The following is an 18,198-nucleotide window of genomic DNA, read 5'->3' on the forward strand; positions in this document are numbered from 1 at the left end:
ACCAAAGCATGGAAATACCTCCAGGAGGTGTCAGACTCTGCTCGGCGGTGCCAGGACGAGGAGCAATGGCCAGAAATGAACCACAAGTCCCGCCTCAGGACAGCAGGAGGGAGAGCGCTGTCCCTGGAGGGTGGCCGGGACAGGTGACCAGGAAGGGTTTGGGGACATTCCAACCTCGCCGTGTCACCTGCTCCAGGTGACCCTGCCTGGGCAGGTGACCCTGCCTGGGTGACCTTCGGAGGTCCCTTCCCAGCTGTTCTGGGAGCGGGCAGTGCTGTCCCCGCCCGTGTCCCCCGCATGTCCCTTGTCCCCGCAAGCCCCCCGCGTGCCTCCCCCCGCCAGGACTACATCTCCCAAGAGGCCTAGCGCGCAGCGCGCCGCCCCAGCCAATAGCGTGCGGCCTTGCTCAGCCAGCGGGCCGCCGCGGGGTACGCCGGAACCTATAGGCCGGCCGGCAGCGGGCACGGCAGCCGAGGACTACATATCCCAGAGAGCCACGGGGGGGGGGGGGGGGCGCGCGGGCCAATGGGGAGCGCGCGTCTTGGCGCGGCGCACAGGCGCGCTGGGGAAGGGGGGGCGGCCGCGGATTCATGTGGAGGTCAGCGGCGCGGCGGGAGCGGCGGTGGGTCCGGGCCGAGCCCTGAGGCGGGCGGGCGGCGTGGGGACAGCGAGGCCTTGGCCCCTGCGGTGCTGGGGGGGCGAGCGGGCAGGGGGAGGCCCGGGGGCGGGGGGCTGGCCGTGAGGGAGGCCTGGGTGGGGGGCGCGGGGAGAGCGGGGCCGAGCCGCGGGGGAGGGTGACGGGAGGGAGACCCCCGGGGCCGGGGGGACCCGCGGGGCCGGGGGTGTTTGTGGGGCAGGGCGATGCTGCCCGGGGCGCTCGGGGGGCTCCGGGCAGGGCTCGCAGCTGCTCCCGGTGAGCGGTGTGCGGTGTGTGCGGGGCGGATTTGCAGGCGGGCTCTGGAGCGGGGGCTGCGGCTGGAGCGCTGAGATGGCGGCGAAGGTGTTCGAGAGCATCGGGAAGCTCGGCCTGGGCTTGGCCGTGGCGGGGGGAGTTGTGAACTCCGCTCTTTACAACGGTGAGTGCGGCGGGCTGGGCGCCGCCGGCCGCTTGGCTTTGCGTTTCTCTCCGAATCCCGGCGCTTTTATCGCCCAAATAAAAACGGGCTGAGGCCTTGCAGTGCCACGGGCGCCTTCCTCGGAAAGGCACGGAGCTGCTCCGTGAGGAGCACACCGGTGGGCCCGGGGGCTCCACCCGCAGCACCTCTGGGCTCGCTGCATGAACGGTGCCGTCCATTGCCCGCCGCGCTGCTAATTAAGGCTCCAATCAAGGCTCCAATTAAGGCGGCTCTTCCCCCTCGGCAGTGGACGCGGGGCACAGAGCCGTGATCTTCGACCGCTTCCGAGGCGTGCAGGACGTGGTGGTGGGCGAGGGGACGCACTTCCTCATCCCCTGGGTGCAGAAGCCCATCATCTTCGACTGCCGCTCGCGGCCCCGCAACGTCCCCGTCATCACCGGCAGCAAAGGTGGGTCTGGGGGCATCCGGGGGGCGGCCGGGGGGCTCGGGTTTGTCCTCCTGCACCTGGAGTTGTGGTCCTAAAGGCCAGGAACTGAGCGAGGTCTGCCCCAGCGTGAGGTAAGGGTGACTGAGCATGGGGACAGGTGACCAGGAGTGGCCTGGGGTGACCAGGAAGGGCCTGGAGTGACCAGGAGTGGCCTGGGGTGACCAGGAGTGGCCTGGGGTGACCAGGAGTGGCCTGCAGTGACCAGGAACAGCCTGCAGTGACCAGGAACGGGCTGCAGTGTCCCTCTGTGAGCCCACAGGTCCCAAGCCCACCTGTGCCACCTGGTGCAGGTGACCCTGCCTCGGCTGGGTCCAGCCCCAGCTGCTCCTGGGGCAGCCAGGAGTGGTTTGGTGTCTTTGCTGAAGAGCAGCTTGGGGATCTCTTCCTTCGGTCCCAAATATTTGGGGCTGGGAGGCGCCCCTGGGGATGCCAGTGTGACACGGGAAGGGTTTGATGCCTTTAACTGAAGAGCTCTTCCTCTGGGGCTGTGAACCACTGAATCCTGAGCAGCTGGGGATGGGAGGGGCCTCTGGAGCTCACCTGGGCCAGGTGACACAGCTGGGGTTGGGATGGGTCTCTGGAGCTCACCTGGGGCAGGTGACATGGCTAGGGTTGGGAGGGAGCTCACCTGGGCCAGGTGACACGGCTGGGGATGGGAGGGAGCTCACCTGGGCCAGGTGACACCGGTGGGGTTGGGAGGGAGCTCACCTGGGCCAGGTGACATGGCTAGGGTTGGGAGGGAGCTCACCTGGGCCAGGTGACACAGCTGGAGATGGGAGGGAGCTCACCTGGGCCAGGTGACACAGCTGGAGATGGGAGGGAGCTCACCTGGGCCAGGTGACACCGGTGGGGTTGGGATGGGTCTCTGGAGCTCATCTGAGCCAGGTGACACGGCTGGAGATGGGAGGGAGCTCTGGAGCTCACCTGGGCCAGGTGACACGGCTGGGGATGGAATTCTCCCCCTACAGCAGCGCAGAGCGGGACCCCAGAGGGGAGCAGGGCAGCGAAACCAACCCGTTTTTCCTGGCAAAGCGGAGCCGGGCGTTTCGCTGGGCAGCTGGTCCCTGCTCCTGCAGCAGCCCGGGGAGCTGGGGGCAGCTCCCTGAGGCGGGTGCTGCTCCCCAGACCTGCAGAACGTGAACATCACGCTGCGGATCCTGTTCCGGCCCGTGACGGCGCAGCTGCCGCGCATCTTCACCAGCATCGGCGAGGACTACGACGAGCGCGTGCTGCCCTCCATCACCACCGAGATCCTCAAGTCCGTGGTGGTGAGCGCGCCCTGGGATCGCGGAATTCCAGCCTGGTTCGGGTGCGGAGGCGCCTGGAAGCTCGTGCAGCTCCAGCCCTGCCGCGGGCTCCCCAGCCCCATCCGGCCTGGCCTCGGTCCGTTCCGGGGCTGGGGACTGCAAACCTCCCTGGAGCCCCTTTCCGTGGGGATATTCCTGCTGCTCTCCTGGCTGGTGCAGCCTGGGGCTGGGCCTGGTCCCTGCCTGTTCCCAGGGGTGTCCATCCCATTCCATCCCATTCCATCCTATTCCATCCCATTCCATGTCATTCCCAGCAGCGTCCATCCCATTCCATCCCGTTCCCAGGGGTGTCCATCCCATTCCATGCCATTCCCAGCAGTGTCCATACCATTCCATCCTGCTCCCAGCAGCGTCCATCCCATTCCATCCCGTTCCCAGGGATGTCCATCCCACTCCCAGCAGTGTCCATCCCATTCTGTCCCGTTCCATCCCATTCCCAGCAGTGCCTATCCCTTCCCTCCCATTCCCAGAGGTGTCTGTCCCGTTCCCAGCAGTGCCTATCCCATTCCATCCCGTTCCCAGTGGTGTCCACGCCGTTTCCATCCTGTTCCCAGGGGTGCCTGTCCTGTTCCTAGTGATGTCTGTCCTATTCCATCCCATTCCATCCCATTCCCAGCATTGTCCCTCCTGTTCCCAGCAGTTTCCCTCCCGTTCCGTCCTGTTCCCAGGGGTGCCTGTCCTGTTCCTAGTGATGTCTGTCCTATTCCATCCCATTCCCAGCAGTGTCCATCCCGTTCTCTCCCATTCCATCCCATTCCCAGCAGTTTCCCTCCCGTTCCATCCTGTTCCCAGGGGTGCCTGTCCCCTGCCTGTCACTGTTTGCTCCTGGCCCTTCCCTGCTTGGATCCACTCTGGATCATCTCCGGGGGTCTCCAGCAGCAGAGTGGGGCTTTCATCTCTTGTGCCAGCTCCCCTTTCAGCTGACTGCACACCTCTGGCTTTGGGAGCATCCCCAGGGAGCTGCCAAACACTGGGGGTCTCCGGGTGGGACGGACAGGCCGAAACCCACCAAAATTCAGCTCCAAATTGCCTTTTCTTTTTCCCTTTTCCCACAGTAGGCAAACGGGTTGTTTTTTTATCCCTCCCTTTCCCTCCCGTTCCCCGCGCTGCAGGCCCGCTTTGACGCCGGCGAGCTGATCACGCAGCGGGAGCTGGTGTCCCGGCAGGTCAGCGAGGACCTCACCGAGCGAGCGGCCACCTTCGGCCTCATCCTGGACGACGTGTCCTTGGTGAGCTCCGCCCGTCCCCCCCGGCGCCGGACGCTCGGACACGCGTGTCCGTGTTTGGGAGGGCAGCGTGGTCACGGCTCTGCTGCTGCCCCCCGTGACCTTGGGCAGCCCTTGGTGGCCTCAGCCCTGCCTGTGCCGGGGTTTTGTAGCCCCACAGGAGCTGCTGAGGGGGGTGGATTGGGCTGCAGGTGATTTGGGATGGGGCTGCAGCTCCACAGGCACCCCTGGAAGCACCAGGAGGGAAAATTCCCCCTGGGACAGCAGAAAATTCCCCCTGGGACAGCAGGAAATTCCCGCTGGTTCCTCTGCTAAGATACCCAAGGAGAGAGCTCTGCCCTCCCAGCTCCCTGTGGAAATAAAATTTATCCTGCTGGCAGCACAGGGCCGGGCAGGAAGCCTCTGCAGAAGGTGACTTTGTTTCTGCCCAAGGGGAATTCGGACACTTTGTGTCTGGAGCTTTCCCCTGCGCTCGGGTGTGGGGTTTCTTTCAGCGATCCCGGTTTCTGTCTGTCCCGTGCCAGTGTCACCGCGGCAGCAGAGCTGCTGGCAGCTGTGCCCGCTGTGACCTGGTTTGGTTTGTGCCCCCAGACCCACCTGACCTTCGGCAAGGAGTTCACGGAGGCGGTGGAGATGAAGCAGGTGGCGCAGCAGGAGGCAGAGCGGGCCAGGTTCATCGTGGAGAAGGTACCTGCTCCTGCCGGGGGGTTTGGGATTGCTCTGCTCTCTCCTTCCCTCTCCAGGGTTTTTTTCCTAGGATATCCTGTGCCAGCCTTCCCGGAGCGCTGATCAGAAATGTTTTCCCCAATACCCAACGTGAACCCGGCTGGAGAAGGCTCCTCCTTCCGCCCCACAGCGCTGATTGCAGCCGTGCCCATCACTGTCTGCTCCTGGCCCTTCCCTGCTTGGATCCACTCTGGATCATCTCCGGGGGTCTCCAGCAGCAGAGTGGGGCTTTCATCTCTTGTGCCAGCTCCCCTTTCAGCTGACTGCACACCTCTGGCTTTGGGAGCATCCCCAGGGAGCTGCCAAACACTGGGGGTCTCCGGGTGGGACGGACAGGCCGAAACCCACCAAAATTCAGCTCCAAATTGCCGGGTTTTTTTCCCTTTTCCCACAGTAGGCAAACGGGTTATTTTTTTATCCCACAGTTCAGCAGCCCAGTTTAAAGAGCACCACCCTAAACCAAAACCCTTTCACCTGGCCCTGGCTGGGGGACGCCCCGCGGGGCGGCGCGGCTCCGTCCGTCCGTCCGTCTGTCCACTCCCGTTTGCCCCGCTCTCCCGCAGGCCGAGCAGCAGAAGAAGGCGGCCGTGATCTCCGCGGAGGGCGACTCCAAGGCGGCGGAGCTGATTGCCAACTCGCTGGCCACGGCGGGCGACGGGCTGATCGAGCTGCGCAAGCTGGAGGCGGCCGAGGACATCGCGTACCAGCTCTCGCGCTCCCGCAACATCACCTACCTGCCCTCGGGACAGTCCGTGCTGCTGCAGCTGCCCCAGTGAGCCAGCCAGCCCTGCCACAGAAACACCAAAAAAAAAAACCAAAACAACAGCAAAAAAAAAAAAAATCATTGCAATTTCCTCGCGGAGGAAGCGGAAATTTGGAAATTGGAGGGATTTTATTTTTTTCTTTTTTTTTTTTTTTTGCGGATGGGTAATCAAATAAAAGCGAACGCTCGCGACACCGGGCCTGCAGTTCCTCCCCTGTGCGGCCTTCAGCGACGCTGAATTTGGGAGTTCAGGAAAATTTGGGAATTCGGAAAGCGAGCTTTGGGAATTGCCCCTTTCCGGGCAGTTGGAGCAGCAGGAGCAGGGTTTTCCTGGGATGGAGCCCGGGTGAGTCCCTGGCCATGGGCGCTGTGTCCGTCAGGGCTCAGAGCTGCCTCAGAGCCTTCAGGCCAGCTGGGGCTGTCCCCACCTGCAGCCCTGCACTGGGACACCTCAGCTCAGGGTCCTTCAGCCATGCCAGACCTTGCAGGTGTCACCTGAGAGCCTGGGGACACCTCAGGGTCCTTCAGCCATGCCAGACCTCTCCAGGTGTCACCTGAGAGCCTGGGGACACCTCAGCTCAGGGCAGGGACACCTCAGCTCAGGGCAGGGGCTCTGTGAGGGTGAGAGGAGCAGAGATTTCCTCTGGCTCTGTGCAGGAAACCCTTCTGGGACTGGGGCTCTCCTCTCCTTCCCCTGAGCCCTCCCTGTCCTGCCCCGTGGGCTCCTGTGCCAGCCCCTCGCTGCTTCAGGGGCAGAAATCCCCTGTGCCGTCCCTGCTGTTTTTCCCCAGGGCAGTTGTGAGCAGGGCGAGGTTGTGTAACCGGCCTTCAATAAATGTCACAGTCCCGTGGCTCCTTGCTTTGTTTTCGTGCTGCTGTCTCAGGAGGAGCGAGGGCTGGGCTGGGCAAAGTCTTGGCAAGGAGGGATCGATCCCGACAGAGCCTGGCGCGTGAGCCTGAGTTGCTGTAACCACGTAGGGGTGTCTCACTGTTGGGGCTTTCCCAGCCACCCTGCCCGGGACTCCAGCACTTCCAGAGGTCCCTTCCAACCCCACTATTCAATGATTCTCCAACAAACCGTCCCGTTTAGCACCAAAATGGTTCTGCAGGTGAGAGATGGAGGGGCAGCTTTGCTGCTCACCGTCACAGCAACCGTGGCAGGAGGTGCCCTTTCCCCGTTTTCAGAGATGCCCTTTTCCAGGGGTTCCCTTTTTCCTCCCTTTTCTCGTCTTTTCCAGAGGTGCCCGTTTCCAGTGGTTCCTTTTCCCCCTTTTTTCCCTTTTTTTCCCCCCTTCCCCCCACTTTTTTCCCCCTTTCCCCCCCTTTTTTCCCCCCTTTTCCCCCCCTGCCCTTTTCCCCATGCAGGACATCAGAGCAGGAGGAGGAGGAGGAGGAGGAAGGCCGGGCTGGTTCCCACCGGGTGGCAGCAGCGACTCTGCCCGGGGCGGCCCGCGGTGCCCAGCGGTGTCCCCGAGCCCCGAGGTCACCCTGCCCAGGCCAGGACGTGCACAGGGACAAAACAGAGCGTCCAGGTGGGGAAAGGAGAAGCGCAGGAGCTGCCCGAGCTGCTGCAGGAGTCCCTGCTGCCCCTTGCAGCTCCCAGAATCATCCCCCGGGGTTTTCACTGCTCCAGCGCTCCGAAAGCTGCAAATCCCGGTTTGCCCTGAGCCTGCTCCCAGCCCTGCAGCCCCTGAGCTCTGCTCCTTCCCCACCTGCCCCAGGTTCCCTCAGGAACCCCCGAGCTTCACCTGAGTCCCTCAGGAACCCCAGGACCACCTGAGCTCTGCTCCTTCCCCACCTGCCCCAGGTTCCCCAGGAACCACCAAGGTCCACCTGAGATCCTCAGGAACCCCAGGAACCCCCGAGCTCTGCTCCTTCCCCACCTGCCTGAGCTTCACCTGAGTCCCTCAGGACACCCCAAGCTCTTTTCCTTCCTCACCTACCCGAGGTTCCCTCAGGAACCCCTGAGCTTCACCTGAGTCCCACAGGACCCCCCGAGCTCTGCTCCTTCCCCACCTACCCGAGGTTCACCTGAGTCCCTCAGGAACCCCAGGACCCCCCGAGCTCTGCTCCTTCCCCACCTGCCCCAGGTTCCCTCAGCAGCCCCAGGAACGCCGGGCAATGGCTTCAGGATGTTAGAAAAGAGCCCTGAGCCTTCGGGTCCTGATTAATCCTCGCTGGAGGGAAGGGCTCGGCAGCCGTTCACCGGCAGCGCTGTGGTTTTGGTGGGTAATGGCAGCACAGACTGGTTTTGGCTTCCTGGGAGATTTTTCCCTCCCTTTTTCCTTCCTTGCTGGTGGCCGGGAGCTCTGCAGCAGCCGGGCCGGGCTTTCTGTTCCCCAAAAACAAACGGGAAACTGAAACTGCCGATTTATCTCCATGCTCAGCCTCCCCTGAGCCCTGCTCAGCCACAGACAGCCCGCCCGGGGTGAGGGGACACGGCCGGGAGCACCTGGGGCAGCACCTGGGGCAGAACCTGGGGCAGCACCTGGGGCAGCACCTGGGGCAGCACCTGGGGCAGAACCTGGGGCAGCCGGGGTCTGCTGGGCCCTGGAATGGGCCAGGAGCTGCCCCAGGTGGGGCAGGGCCCAAACCCGGGATAATTCCTGCCCTGGAGCCAGCTGGAATCATCCCCCAGGTGGGGCAGGGCCCAAACCCGGGATAATTCCTGCCCTGGAGCCAGCTGGAATCATCCCCCAGGTGGGGCAGGGCCCAAACCCGGGATAATTCCTGCCCTGGAGCCAGCTGGCAGCTCGGGGAGAGCAGGGGATGGGGAGGAGTTTCCTTTGTGCTGTTTGTACCCGAGGGGATCCAGCAGATAAAATCCTGGGAAAAAACAGAGGGGAAGGGGAGCAGGAATAATGTGGGAAAAAGAAGGAATAACGTGGGAAAGAGCGGGAATAACGTGGGAAAGAGCAGGAATAACGTGGGAAAAAGCAGGAATAACGTGGGAAAGAGTGGGAATAATGTGGGAAAGAGTGGGAATAACGTGGGAAAAAGCAGGAATAACGTGGTAAAGAGCAGGAATCATGTCCCGGGTCAGGCTGGGAGATGGGCAGCCAAAGGACTCCAGTTAAACCAGTTTGTTCCCCAGCAGCCAAGGACCCATCCTGCACTCCTGTGATGCTGATGTGAGCAGAGCTGTCCTTTTCCACAGGCACAGAAACGTCCAGCACCTGCTGTGGCGACGTTTTTATTTAATGATTGCTCCAGCACGAACTTCAGAACTTCCCCGTGAGGAATCTGTAGAGCCCTTAACTTAAAAAGGAAAAAAAAAAAAAAAAAAAAAAAAAGACACAAAGCCAAGGCTAGCCAAAGGGGAATTTAATGTTTTGGTGTTTTTGGAATTTAATTTTTCAGTGTTTCTCGTGCAGAGGCTGCCCCAAGAGAAGGAGCAGCCCCACATGGAGCTGGCAGCGCTCCCCAGTCCCAGCAGCAGGAGATGCTGCTGGCTGTGAGCTCTGCCGCTTGGAGGCAATTAATCTTTAATTGTGCCTTTGGACTGGGAAAGGGAACAGGAATTTCCTCTGCTGGAGCTTCTCCTCTGCAGCCACACGGCCTCAAAGCTCCGTGGCGGCTCCCAGGGCTTCCTGTGGCAGAATCCAGCAGGAAAATCCCTTTGTTCCCCTTCTGCTTCCTCTCCCGCTGCTCCAGGGCGTCCTGAGCAGCAGATCTGCAGGATAAACCTGGAGCCCGGCTGGGCTGCAGAGCTGGAGGTGCCAGCACCGCCTGTGCCTCAGTTTCCCTTCCCAGGATCCTTGAGCAGCACCGAGGGCTCTTCTTTATTGGGGAAGGAGAAATTTTATTCACCTTCCAAGGAACGACAACAACAACAAAAAAAAATCCCCAAAACTCTTCTTCCCTCCCTCTCCAAGGCAGGGAATTCCAGCACATCCTCACCTGTTGCCTTCTGCTGAGAAGGCAGGCGACTTGGCTTTAAGGCACAGCACGGTTACTCGGGCTACTGATATGCACAGACACAAGTGTGGTGGACGGTTAAAATGGCGTTTATTACTTTATTCTCTGTGGTTAAATAGTTAAGGGGGCTTTATTATGTTAAAAGGGGGGCGGTGGGTTTGGCTAGGGCTAGTAGGGAGTGGAGGACTACTGGTGTTAGGAGGGGCTACCTGTTTTTGTGTTTTTGGGGTGATTGATTACGTATCGCAGGATGAGGGGGGGGAGGGTCTCGCTTGCTGTTACACCTTGAAATTTTTTGTTTGCTTGTCTTTACCTACTTGTCCAAGACTGAGCACCAAGGTGTTTCCTATCACCATCCCAGGAGCAGTTGCATCTGGACAGTTTTCCTTATCTCCTGTTAATAAGCCCATCAATGTCAGAGATAACACTCTCCAGTTCTGTTTAACAGGTGATTGAGAACACACCTTGCGACTCAAAATAACATCAGCCCACTGTGAGACGCTCCGCCCAGGGGGAGAAGCTAGGCATTCCCACCTGGATAAATCCAGGGATTTCTAGACAGAAAGGCAGCCTTTCCACAGGTCTCCAAGAAGACACAGCAACCACATCTGCCACTCCAATTTGGACTGCTACCAGCACGCTGGCCAAAGCGGTCTCAGGTTGTATCCCGACTTTGCCAGTGGTCTTCCTTTTGTATCGTTGCGTGTATTTTTGTCTTTTGTTTTCCCTTTTCCCAATAAACTGTGTTTCTGACTTGGAGTCTCTCACTGGGCTTGCTTTCAAACCAGAACACTACCGCACTCAGGCAGAGCCCCGCAGCAGCAGCAGCAGCGCCCGGCCCGACACGCCGTCCCCGAGGGTCCCCCGGGAGCTGCACTGCACGGGGGCGCCGGGCTGAGCCCAGGCACCCCGAGCTGACCCTTTCAGGCAGCACCAGCTGCCCCGGGGCTGGGTCAGCGCGTCCCCTCCTGCTCCAGGAGCAGCTCTGGGGCACGGGGAACACGGGGAGCATTGTTCTGATCCCCGGCCCGCCCTGCCCTTCTAACTCCGTCCTGGGCTTCGCCCCTGCGAGCGCGGGCAGCTCAGGCCTGGGGTTTGTGCTCAGCAATCCCAGAGCAAGTCAAACCCCTCTGGAATTTGGCATTTGCGACTCCGGGGGCGCCCGAGACGTTTTTGGCAGAATCTCAAACCCAGTGCCCTCCACCGCGGGGGGGGGAATTTGCAGGTGAGGAAGCAAAGCACAGGTGGAGATCGTGGACTGAAGGATTCAGGAGAGGAACGCAAAGCTGAGTGAGAGCAGCCCTGAAGTCCTCGGGGAAAGAGAACTGCCCAAGGGTGCCCTTGAGACCTTTTGGCAGAATCTCAAACGCCGTGGGGCATCCACGTGAGGATCCCCCAGGTGAGGAAGCAAAGCACAGGTGGAGATCGTGGACTGAAGGATTCAGGAGAGGAACACAAAGCTGAGAGAAGCACTGAAATCCTTGGGGAAGGAGCAGCGCTGCCCAAGGGTGCCCTTGAGACATTTTGGCAGAATCTCAAACGCCGCGGGGGGGAATTTGCAGGTGAGGAAGCAAAGCACAGGTGGAGATCGTGGACTGAAGGATTCAGGAGAGGAACGCAAAGCTGAGTGAGAGCAGCCCTGAAGTCCTCGGGGAAGGAGCAGCGCTGCCCAGGGGTGCCCTTGGTGCCTTTCCCCCTCTCGGCTCCTGCTGCTCTCACCAATTCCTCCACGGCTGCCAAACCCAAACCGCAGCAGCGCCGTCCCCCCCTGCACAGCCCCAGCAGCGGTTTCGGGGCCGCGGCCGGGGCTCGGCAGCTTCCCGGGGCGGCTGGCACCTGCGGAAGGCGAGGGGCAGCCCCGCGCCCCCCGGGAGCCGCAGCTACCTGCCACAGGTGCTGCTGCTTGTCGCACCGCCCGCGCTCGCCAGGCTGTGATCGCCAAACCGCAGGCCGGAGTTAAGCGGTTATTAATGTTTTAAGGGCAGGGGAAGGGTTGAGCGAGCGGGAGCCGGGGTTTGGCTCTGGCTCCTGCGCAGCGCCTCAGGGCCTGGCCCGGGCCCGAGGGGCAGCTCCGACGGGGGGAGCCATCCCCGCCAGCCCCGAGGGCTCCGTGAGGGCTCGGCCACGGCCGGCCCGCCTCACCTGGCTGCGCTAATTACGGCGGGCTCGCTAATTACCCGCGCGGAGCAACGGGCTGAGGGGGAGCCGAGGCGCCGCCCCGCTCCATCAGCCCCCTCGCGCAACAGCCTTGTGATAAACTGTGGTAACTTGTTTGTTCATCAAAAGAATTGGAATATTAAAGGAGGAAATATAAAAATTAAAGTATGATTAATCACCATATAGGGAGCTTTTTGTAGCTTTTTTGCAGACACAGGCTAAGGATGTCGGGGGATGGCCGGAGCTGATTATGAAATCAGCGACCACCAGGCAACGGCCACCGGACTAGACAACGTAGGAGTACTCCGGGTATGCCCATCACTGTCTGGAGCCGATTGTGAAATCAGGGATCACCTGCCTCGACACAACGCAGACACGACGCAGAGAGATGCTCAAGCTACGCACACTGCTATCGCAAAAGACACGAATTAAGAAACCTCCAAGAAACTATAAAAAGAAACTGAATAAGGGAGTGGGGTGTGGGGCACTGCAGTGTGGGACACTGCAGGAGGGGCGGTTAGGAGACCCCTACCCACCCAGCGCTGTTTTGCTTGCTACTGCTTGCTGTAATTAATAAAATTCTAATTGACCTTAAAAAGGCTGAATCAAATTATTCGCCTCAATTTATCACAATTTGGTGCCGTGACTCGGATAAAGGAAACCCGGGAGGGAGGCCCCACTAGGGTGAGGCGCCCCACCGCCTTTTTGCGGTGGACCTAAGGGGGGGCTTCCTCCTTGGGCCTTTACCGACGAACCTAAAACTCAGTAGCAAGCAAAGGTACCCCCGTTAATCTTTGTGCACGAAGAACCGCGGAAGAGTGAACACGCAGGAAGCGTAAGTAGCCCCCAGTGGGTGGTGGGCCTCTTTTCCCGGTGGGTGGTGGGCCTCCTTTTTCCAGGGTTGATTAAAACCTGCTGGATTGAGGGATTAATATTCCAAGAGCATCCAGGGTTGATTCAAACCTGCTGGATTGAGGGACTAATGTTCCAAGAGCATCCAGGGTTGGGGGACGTAGGAGGGGGGGAGCTGCACCCCGCTCGGCGTCGAGTTACCCTCGGTGGGGAGGCTCCTGGGTTAGGAGGAGAGCAAGCGGGCCTAACCCAGACGCGGAGGTGGACGGCGTCAAAGTTCCTGGGGCGGGGGATCCCCGGAGAAACTTCCCCAAGTTTCGGCTTACTAATTTAGTATAAGTGTATGTGCTCAGTGGGCCCCGTACAAGCGGGCTCCGGAATGCGTGTGCGTGTGAAAAAGACGGTGGGCCCCGTACAAGCGGGCTCCGGAGTGCATGTGGAAGGGACAAAGCCTCGACCCTGGAAACGGGGTCTTTAAGAGTCGTTTAGGGGTGTGTAGTCCCGGGGTGATTGAGGTGAATAAGAAGACACACAGGGCGAAGCCCCGGTTGAGAAACAGAGGCGCCGGAAAGACGTGAGTAGTCCGGTCCGCTCGGTCGCTCGGTCAGGGGTGGGAGTCCTGGAGTGTAGCAAATGCGAACGTGTGTGTGAGAGGGGAACTGGCAGCTCAGATTCCCCAAGTGAGTGTGGACCCCATAGTAGTGCGTTTCCCATATCCGGCGACGGAGTGGGCCACGAATTGGGGGAAGCGACTGTCGTATTGTTTGTGTTGAGTGTGAGAAGGCACTCTAGAAGATGGGTCAGAGAAAAAGTAAATCTGCTGAACCCATGGGTGGGAGAATCTCGGTAAAACTTCCACTAGGCTTAACGGTAGAGTATTGGGATGCCTTTCCTTCTAGAAAAGGAAAAGATAAGGTTAAAATGATCCATTATTGTATGGAAATTTGGGGAGGTAAACAAATAAGGGGAGACCAACTATATTGGCCCGTATTTGGGTTGTTTGAGGATTGGATCTGTCAAGCTCTAAATATATATGTTAACTCCAAAGAGCCCTTTAACCAAGAGGAGAGCGAATATGCAGCTCTTTGGATAGTGGGAGAGATTGAAGAAAGCTTTCCAGTTGTATTCAGGGGTGGACCCCAATACCCCAGAAGGGGAGACACTTTTGAAGGTGCATTTTGTAGTCAATTCTTGGGTAGACATTCGGAAGAAGTTGGAGAAATTAGAAGGATGGCAAACAAAAGGATTGGATGAGTTGTTGTGAGAGGCTCAAAAGGTGTGTGTTGGGAGAGAGGATGAGAGTTTTAAAAAGCAGTCTGGAATCGTGTTAGCAGCAGTAGGGGGGGACAACAGAATCCCCAAAGGGGAACTGGAGGTCAGTCCAGAGGTCGGACTGACGTCCAGCGAAGTTGGTTTGAAGGGAAGTCGAGAGGTGGAGAGAGCATTGTTTGTTTCTATTGTGGGAAGAAGGGACACATGAGGAGAGAGTGTCGGCAGAAGATTGCTGATGAGGAACAGTTCAAAGAAGATTAGGGGGGTCGGGGGCTCTATCTGCTGGGGACAAGAGAAAGAACAGAGCCCCTGGTAAAATTAAAAATAGGTCCCCAGCAACGAGAATATGAGTTCCTTGTGGACTCAGGGGCGGAGAGATCAACCGTCCAGACCCTTCCCCAAGGGTGTAAGATTTCACCTGAGATAATACAGGTGATTGGGGCCAAAGGGGAACCCTTTGGAGTACCTGTAATTAAGGATGTACTCTTAGAAAGTGATTCTAAATTAGGAATTGGGTCATTTTTACTAGTTCCAGAAGCAGATTAAAACTATATCCTCTCTGAGTTGAAGACGAGAAAAAGATTAACCCAGAAGTTTGGTATACCCCCGACAGTGTGGGGAAATTAAATATTGAACCCTTTGAGGTAACTATCAGGAACCCAGAAATCCCTGTCAGGATTCGGCAATATCCCATACCCAAAGAGGGGAGGGAAGGACTAAAAACAGAAATAAAGAGACTTTTGGAAAAGGGACTTTTAGAACCCTGTATGTCCCCTTTCAATACCCCCATCCTGCCAGTAAAGAAACCGAATGGCAGTTACAGATTGGTGCATGACTTGCGGGAAATTAATAAAAGAACAGTTGAAAGATTCCCGGTCGTAGCCAATCCACATATTATTTTAAGCCAACTTGGCCCAGAAAACCAGTGGTATAGTGTAATAGATCTTAAAGATGCTTTTTGGGCCTGTCCCCTTAAGGAAACCTCTAGAGATTATTTTGCTTTTGAATGGGAAGACCCGGATACACATAGAAAACAACAACTGAGGTGGACAGTCCTTCCCCAGGGGTTTACCGAATCCCCAAATTTATTTGGGCAAGCTCTGGAACAAATATTGGCAGAATATTCACAGGGGAAGGGGATTGTGCTTCTACAATATGTAGATGATTTATTAATTGCAGGGAAAGAAGAAGAAAGAGTAAGGGAAGAAACTATAAAACTCCTAAATTATTTAAGCCTTAAGGGACTCAAAGTTTCAAAGTCGAAATTACAATTTGTGGAAGAGGAAGTTAAATACCTCGGACACTGGCTGACTCAGGGGACTAAGAAATTGGATACTGATAGAGTCCAAGGAATACTTTCCCTGGAAGCCCCAAAAACTAAAAGGCAGGTTCGGCAGTTACTGGGACTTTTTGGGTATTGCAGACAATGGATTGAAAATTTTAGTGGGAAAGTTAAATTTCTGTATGAAAAATTAACAACAGACGGGCTATTAAAGTGGAGCTCTGAGGATGAGACCCGGTTAAAATCATTAAAAACTGAACTGGTCAATGCCCCGGTTCTCAGCCTCCCGGATCTAAAAAGACCATTCTTTTTATTCATTAATGTCAATGAAGGGGTGGCATACGGGGTGTTAGCCCAGGAATGGGCTGGAGGAAAAAAACCAGTGGCATATCTTTCAAAGCTTCTCGACCCTGTTAGCCGAGGGTGGCCTGCCTGTCTGCAATCGATAGTGGCTGCTGCCCTTTTGGTAGAAGAAGCAGGAAAGATAACTTTTGGGAGTGAACTGAAGGTTTTATCTCCTCATAACATTCGTGGAGTACTACAACAAAAAGCAGATAAATGGATAACAGATGCCAGACTCCTAAAGTATGAAGGCATCCTAATTTCTTCTCCTAGGTTAAGTATTGAAACCACAAGCTTACAAAATCCAGCCCAGTTTCTATATGGGGAACCAGTTGTGGGACTAACTCATGATTGTCTTTTGCAAATAGAGGAACAAACAAAAATAAGACCAGACCTCGAAGAGGAGGAATTAGAGGAAGGATATCGGTATTATGTAGATGGGTCCTCTCGGGTCCTTGAAGGGAAAAGGAAATCTGGGTATGCTATTGTGGATGGGAAAATTTTTAAGAAAATAGAATCTGGTCCTCTTAGCCCCAGCTGGTCAGCACAAGCATGTGAATTGTATGCAGTACTCAGAGCTTTAGAACTACTAAAAGGAAAAGTTGGGACCATTTATACTGATTCAAAATATGCTTATGGGGTGGTTCATACATTTGGTAAAATCTGGGAAGAAAGGGGTCTTATCAATTCACAGGGAAGGGGGTTGATACATGGGGAATTAATTCTGAAAGTGCTCCAGGCCTTGAGAGGTCCGGAAAGAATAGCTATTGTTCATGTAAAAGGACATCAAATGGGGATGGGAAACTCAGTACGGGGAAATAACTTAGCCGACCAGGAGGCGAGAAAGGCAGCTCTAATGAATTTAAAACCATATAAGGGGGGGGTCACACAAAGGAAAGATTGCTCCACTTGTGGAGCTGACTTAGAGGAAGAACCATGTTGGGCTTGCTGGGATGCATACGGGATTGATTCGATACAGTGTGCCTGTGATAACCCCCAAGACAAACATTGCCGGTTCCATGAACCCATTAACCATGTGTTAGCCTTCACGGTACAGGAAAAACAAAAATTAAACCAAATGGGGGTGAAGGAAAAAGAGGGAGGCAAGTGGATACTACTGGATGGGCGGGAGGTACTCCCAAAAGGAATGGCAATAAGGGTCCTGCAAGCAATTCATGAGAAAACCCACTGGGGAACTCAAGCCCTGGTTGACCAATTTGCAATTAAATATATGTGTATAGGGGTCTATAATCTTGCAAAACAGGTAGCCCAACAATGTTTAACCTGTCAAAGAATAAATAAACAACAATTAATAGAAAGACCAATGGGCGGAAGGGAACTGGCACAACGACCCTTTTCACATATACAAATAGATTTTACAGAATTTCCAAAAGTGGGGAGGAATAAATATCTATTGGTACTGGTAGACCACTTAACCCATTACGTGGAAGCTTATCCTATGGCCCGAGCTACTTCGAACACTGTGGTAAAAGTATTATTAGAGCAAATTATCCCCCGGTATGGATTAATTGAGTGTTTAGACTCAGACCGGGGACCCCATTACACCTCTAAAATTGCAAAAGATGTCCTGACAGCTTTGGGGACTCAATGGAAATATCACACCCCATGGCATCCACAGAGCTCGGGGAGGGTGGAAAGAATGAATGGAGAAATAAAAAAAAAAAAAACAAAAAAAAAAAAAAAAAAACAAAAACAAAAAAAAACCAACTCACAAAGTAAAATGCTAGAAACAAAAATGTCATGGGTTAAGTGCCTACCTCTTGCCTTATTGAACATTCGAACTCAACCCCGAACTGATGTGGGAATCTCCCCATTTGAAATGCTATTTGGAATGCCTTATGATATGGAAGCCCCCACAGATCACCCCTGCCTAAAAGATTCTCATATTAAATTCTACATTACCCAAATTATGAGCAGAAGGCAGTAATTGAGGAAGAAAGGAGTATTGGCACAGAGACCACCTCTGGATATCACAATCCATAAGATAAAACCAGGGGATCAAGAACTTATTAAGTCTTGGAAGGAAGATTCCTTAACTCCATGTGGGGAAGGTCCTTTTCTTGTTTTGCTTACCACAGAAACGGCAGTCAGGACGGCCGAAAAGGGGTGGACTCACGCCAGCCGAGTGAAAGGCCCGGTTGCCACAAATAACCAGTGAAGAGTGACTAGCCAGCCTGGGAACTTGAAAGTGACTCTTAAGAAAAAAACTAATGAACTCTGTGGACATTATCCAAATCAACCATAAGGGGAAGCAAAGGGATACAATTACAAAAGACTATATAGTGATTTGTAATAAGGAAGGTTGTGGAGATTGTTACCCTTTTGTGTGCTTTATATGTAAAATTTGCCAAGAACGGTGGTGGGTCCATTGCCAGAGGGGAAGACCACCAATTGGGGTTTGTACTGAGTGCTATAAAACTCAGCGAAAACTAACTGAAACTGTGCTAAGGATAGGAGAATTGGAAAATCAGTGGGTCAGTTTTGGATCTGAGTGGTGGGAAATATTCTTGTTTTCATACTAACGAGCCCACTTCATTTGCTGCTCAGATAATAAAAGGGTGTTGTCGAAAGGAACTGAAGGGGATTCCTTGCAATCCACCTCTGGTCAAAGATAAGAACTGGGAACAGTACAAGGCTAGGCAGGAGCGGAAAAGGGGACGCTCAGGCGAGTACTGCTGCTGCCGAGAAGATGGTTTACCTCGCGGCTCGAAGCACCCGAGTCGGCGAGCGAGGCAGAGAGGAAAAGGCCAAGCCCCCTCTAAGTGGAAC

At 56.0% G+C, this 18,198-nt stretch overlaps 1 protein-coding gene across 2 annotated transcripts; it reads left to right on the forward strand.

Moving 5' to 3' along the window:
* The first annotated feature begins 581 nt into the window (after positions 1-581).
* Positions 582-5,777, forward strand: PHB1 (prohibitin 1). Of its 2 annotated transcripts, none has more exons than XM_053965303.1 (7): positions 582-598; positions 951-1,076; positions 1,363-1,524; positions 2,689-2,831; positions 3,983-4,099; positions 4,688-4,783; positions 5,386-5,777. In XM_053965303.1, the coding sequence occupies exons 2-7, from the start codon at positions 989-991 to the stop codon at positions 5,596-5,598; spliced, it is 819 nt and encodes a 272-aa protein (XP_053821278.1). In that variant the 5' UTR covers positions 582-598; positions 951-988; the 3' UTR covers positions 5,599-5,777. The 2 variants fall into 2 exon arrangements, with proteins under 2 accessions (XP_053821278.1, XP_053821277.1); XM_053965302.1 differs by having other exon boundaries at positions 585-622.
* The last annotated feature ends 12,421 nt before the right edge of the window (positions 5,778-18,198 follow it).

Source organism: Vidua chalybeata, chromosome 26, assembly GCF_026979565.1.
Source record: "Vidua chalybeata isolate OUT-0048 chromosome 26, bVidCha1 merged haplotype, whole genome shotgun sequence".
Taxonomy (NCBI): Eukaryota; Metazoa; Chordata; class Aves; order Passeriformes; family Viduidae; genus Vidua; species Vidua chalybeata.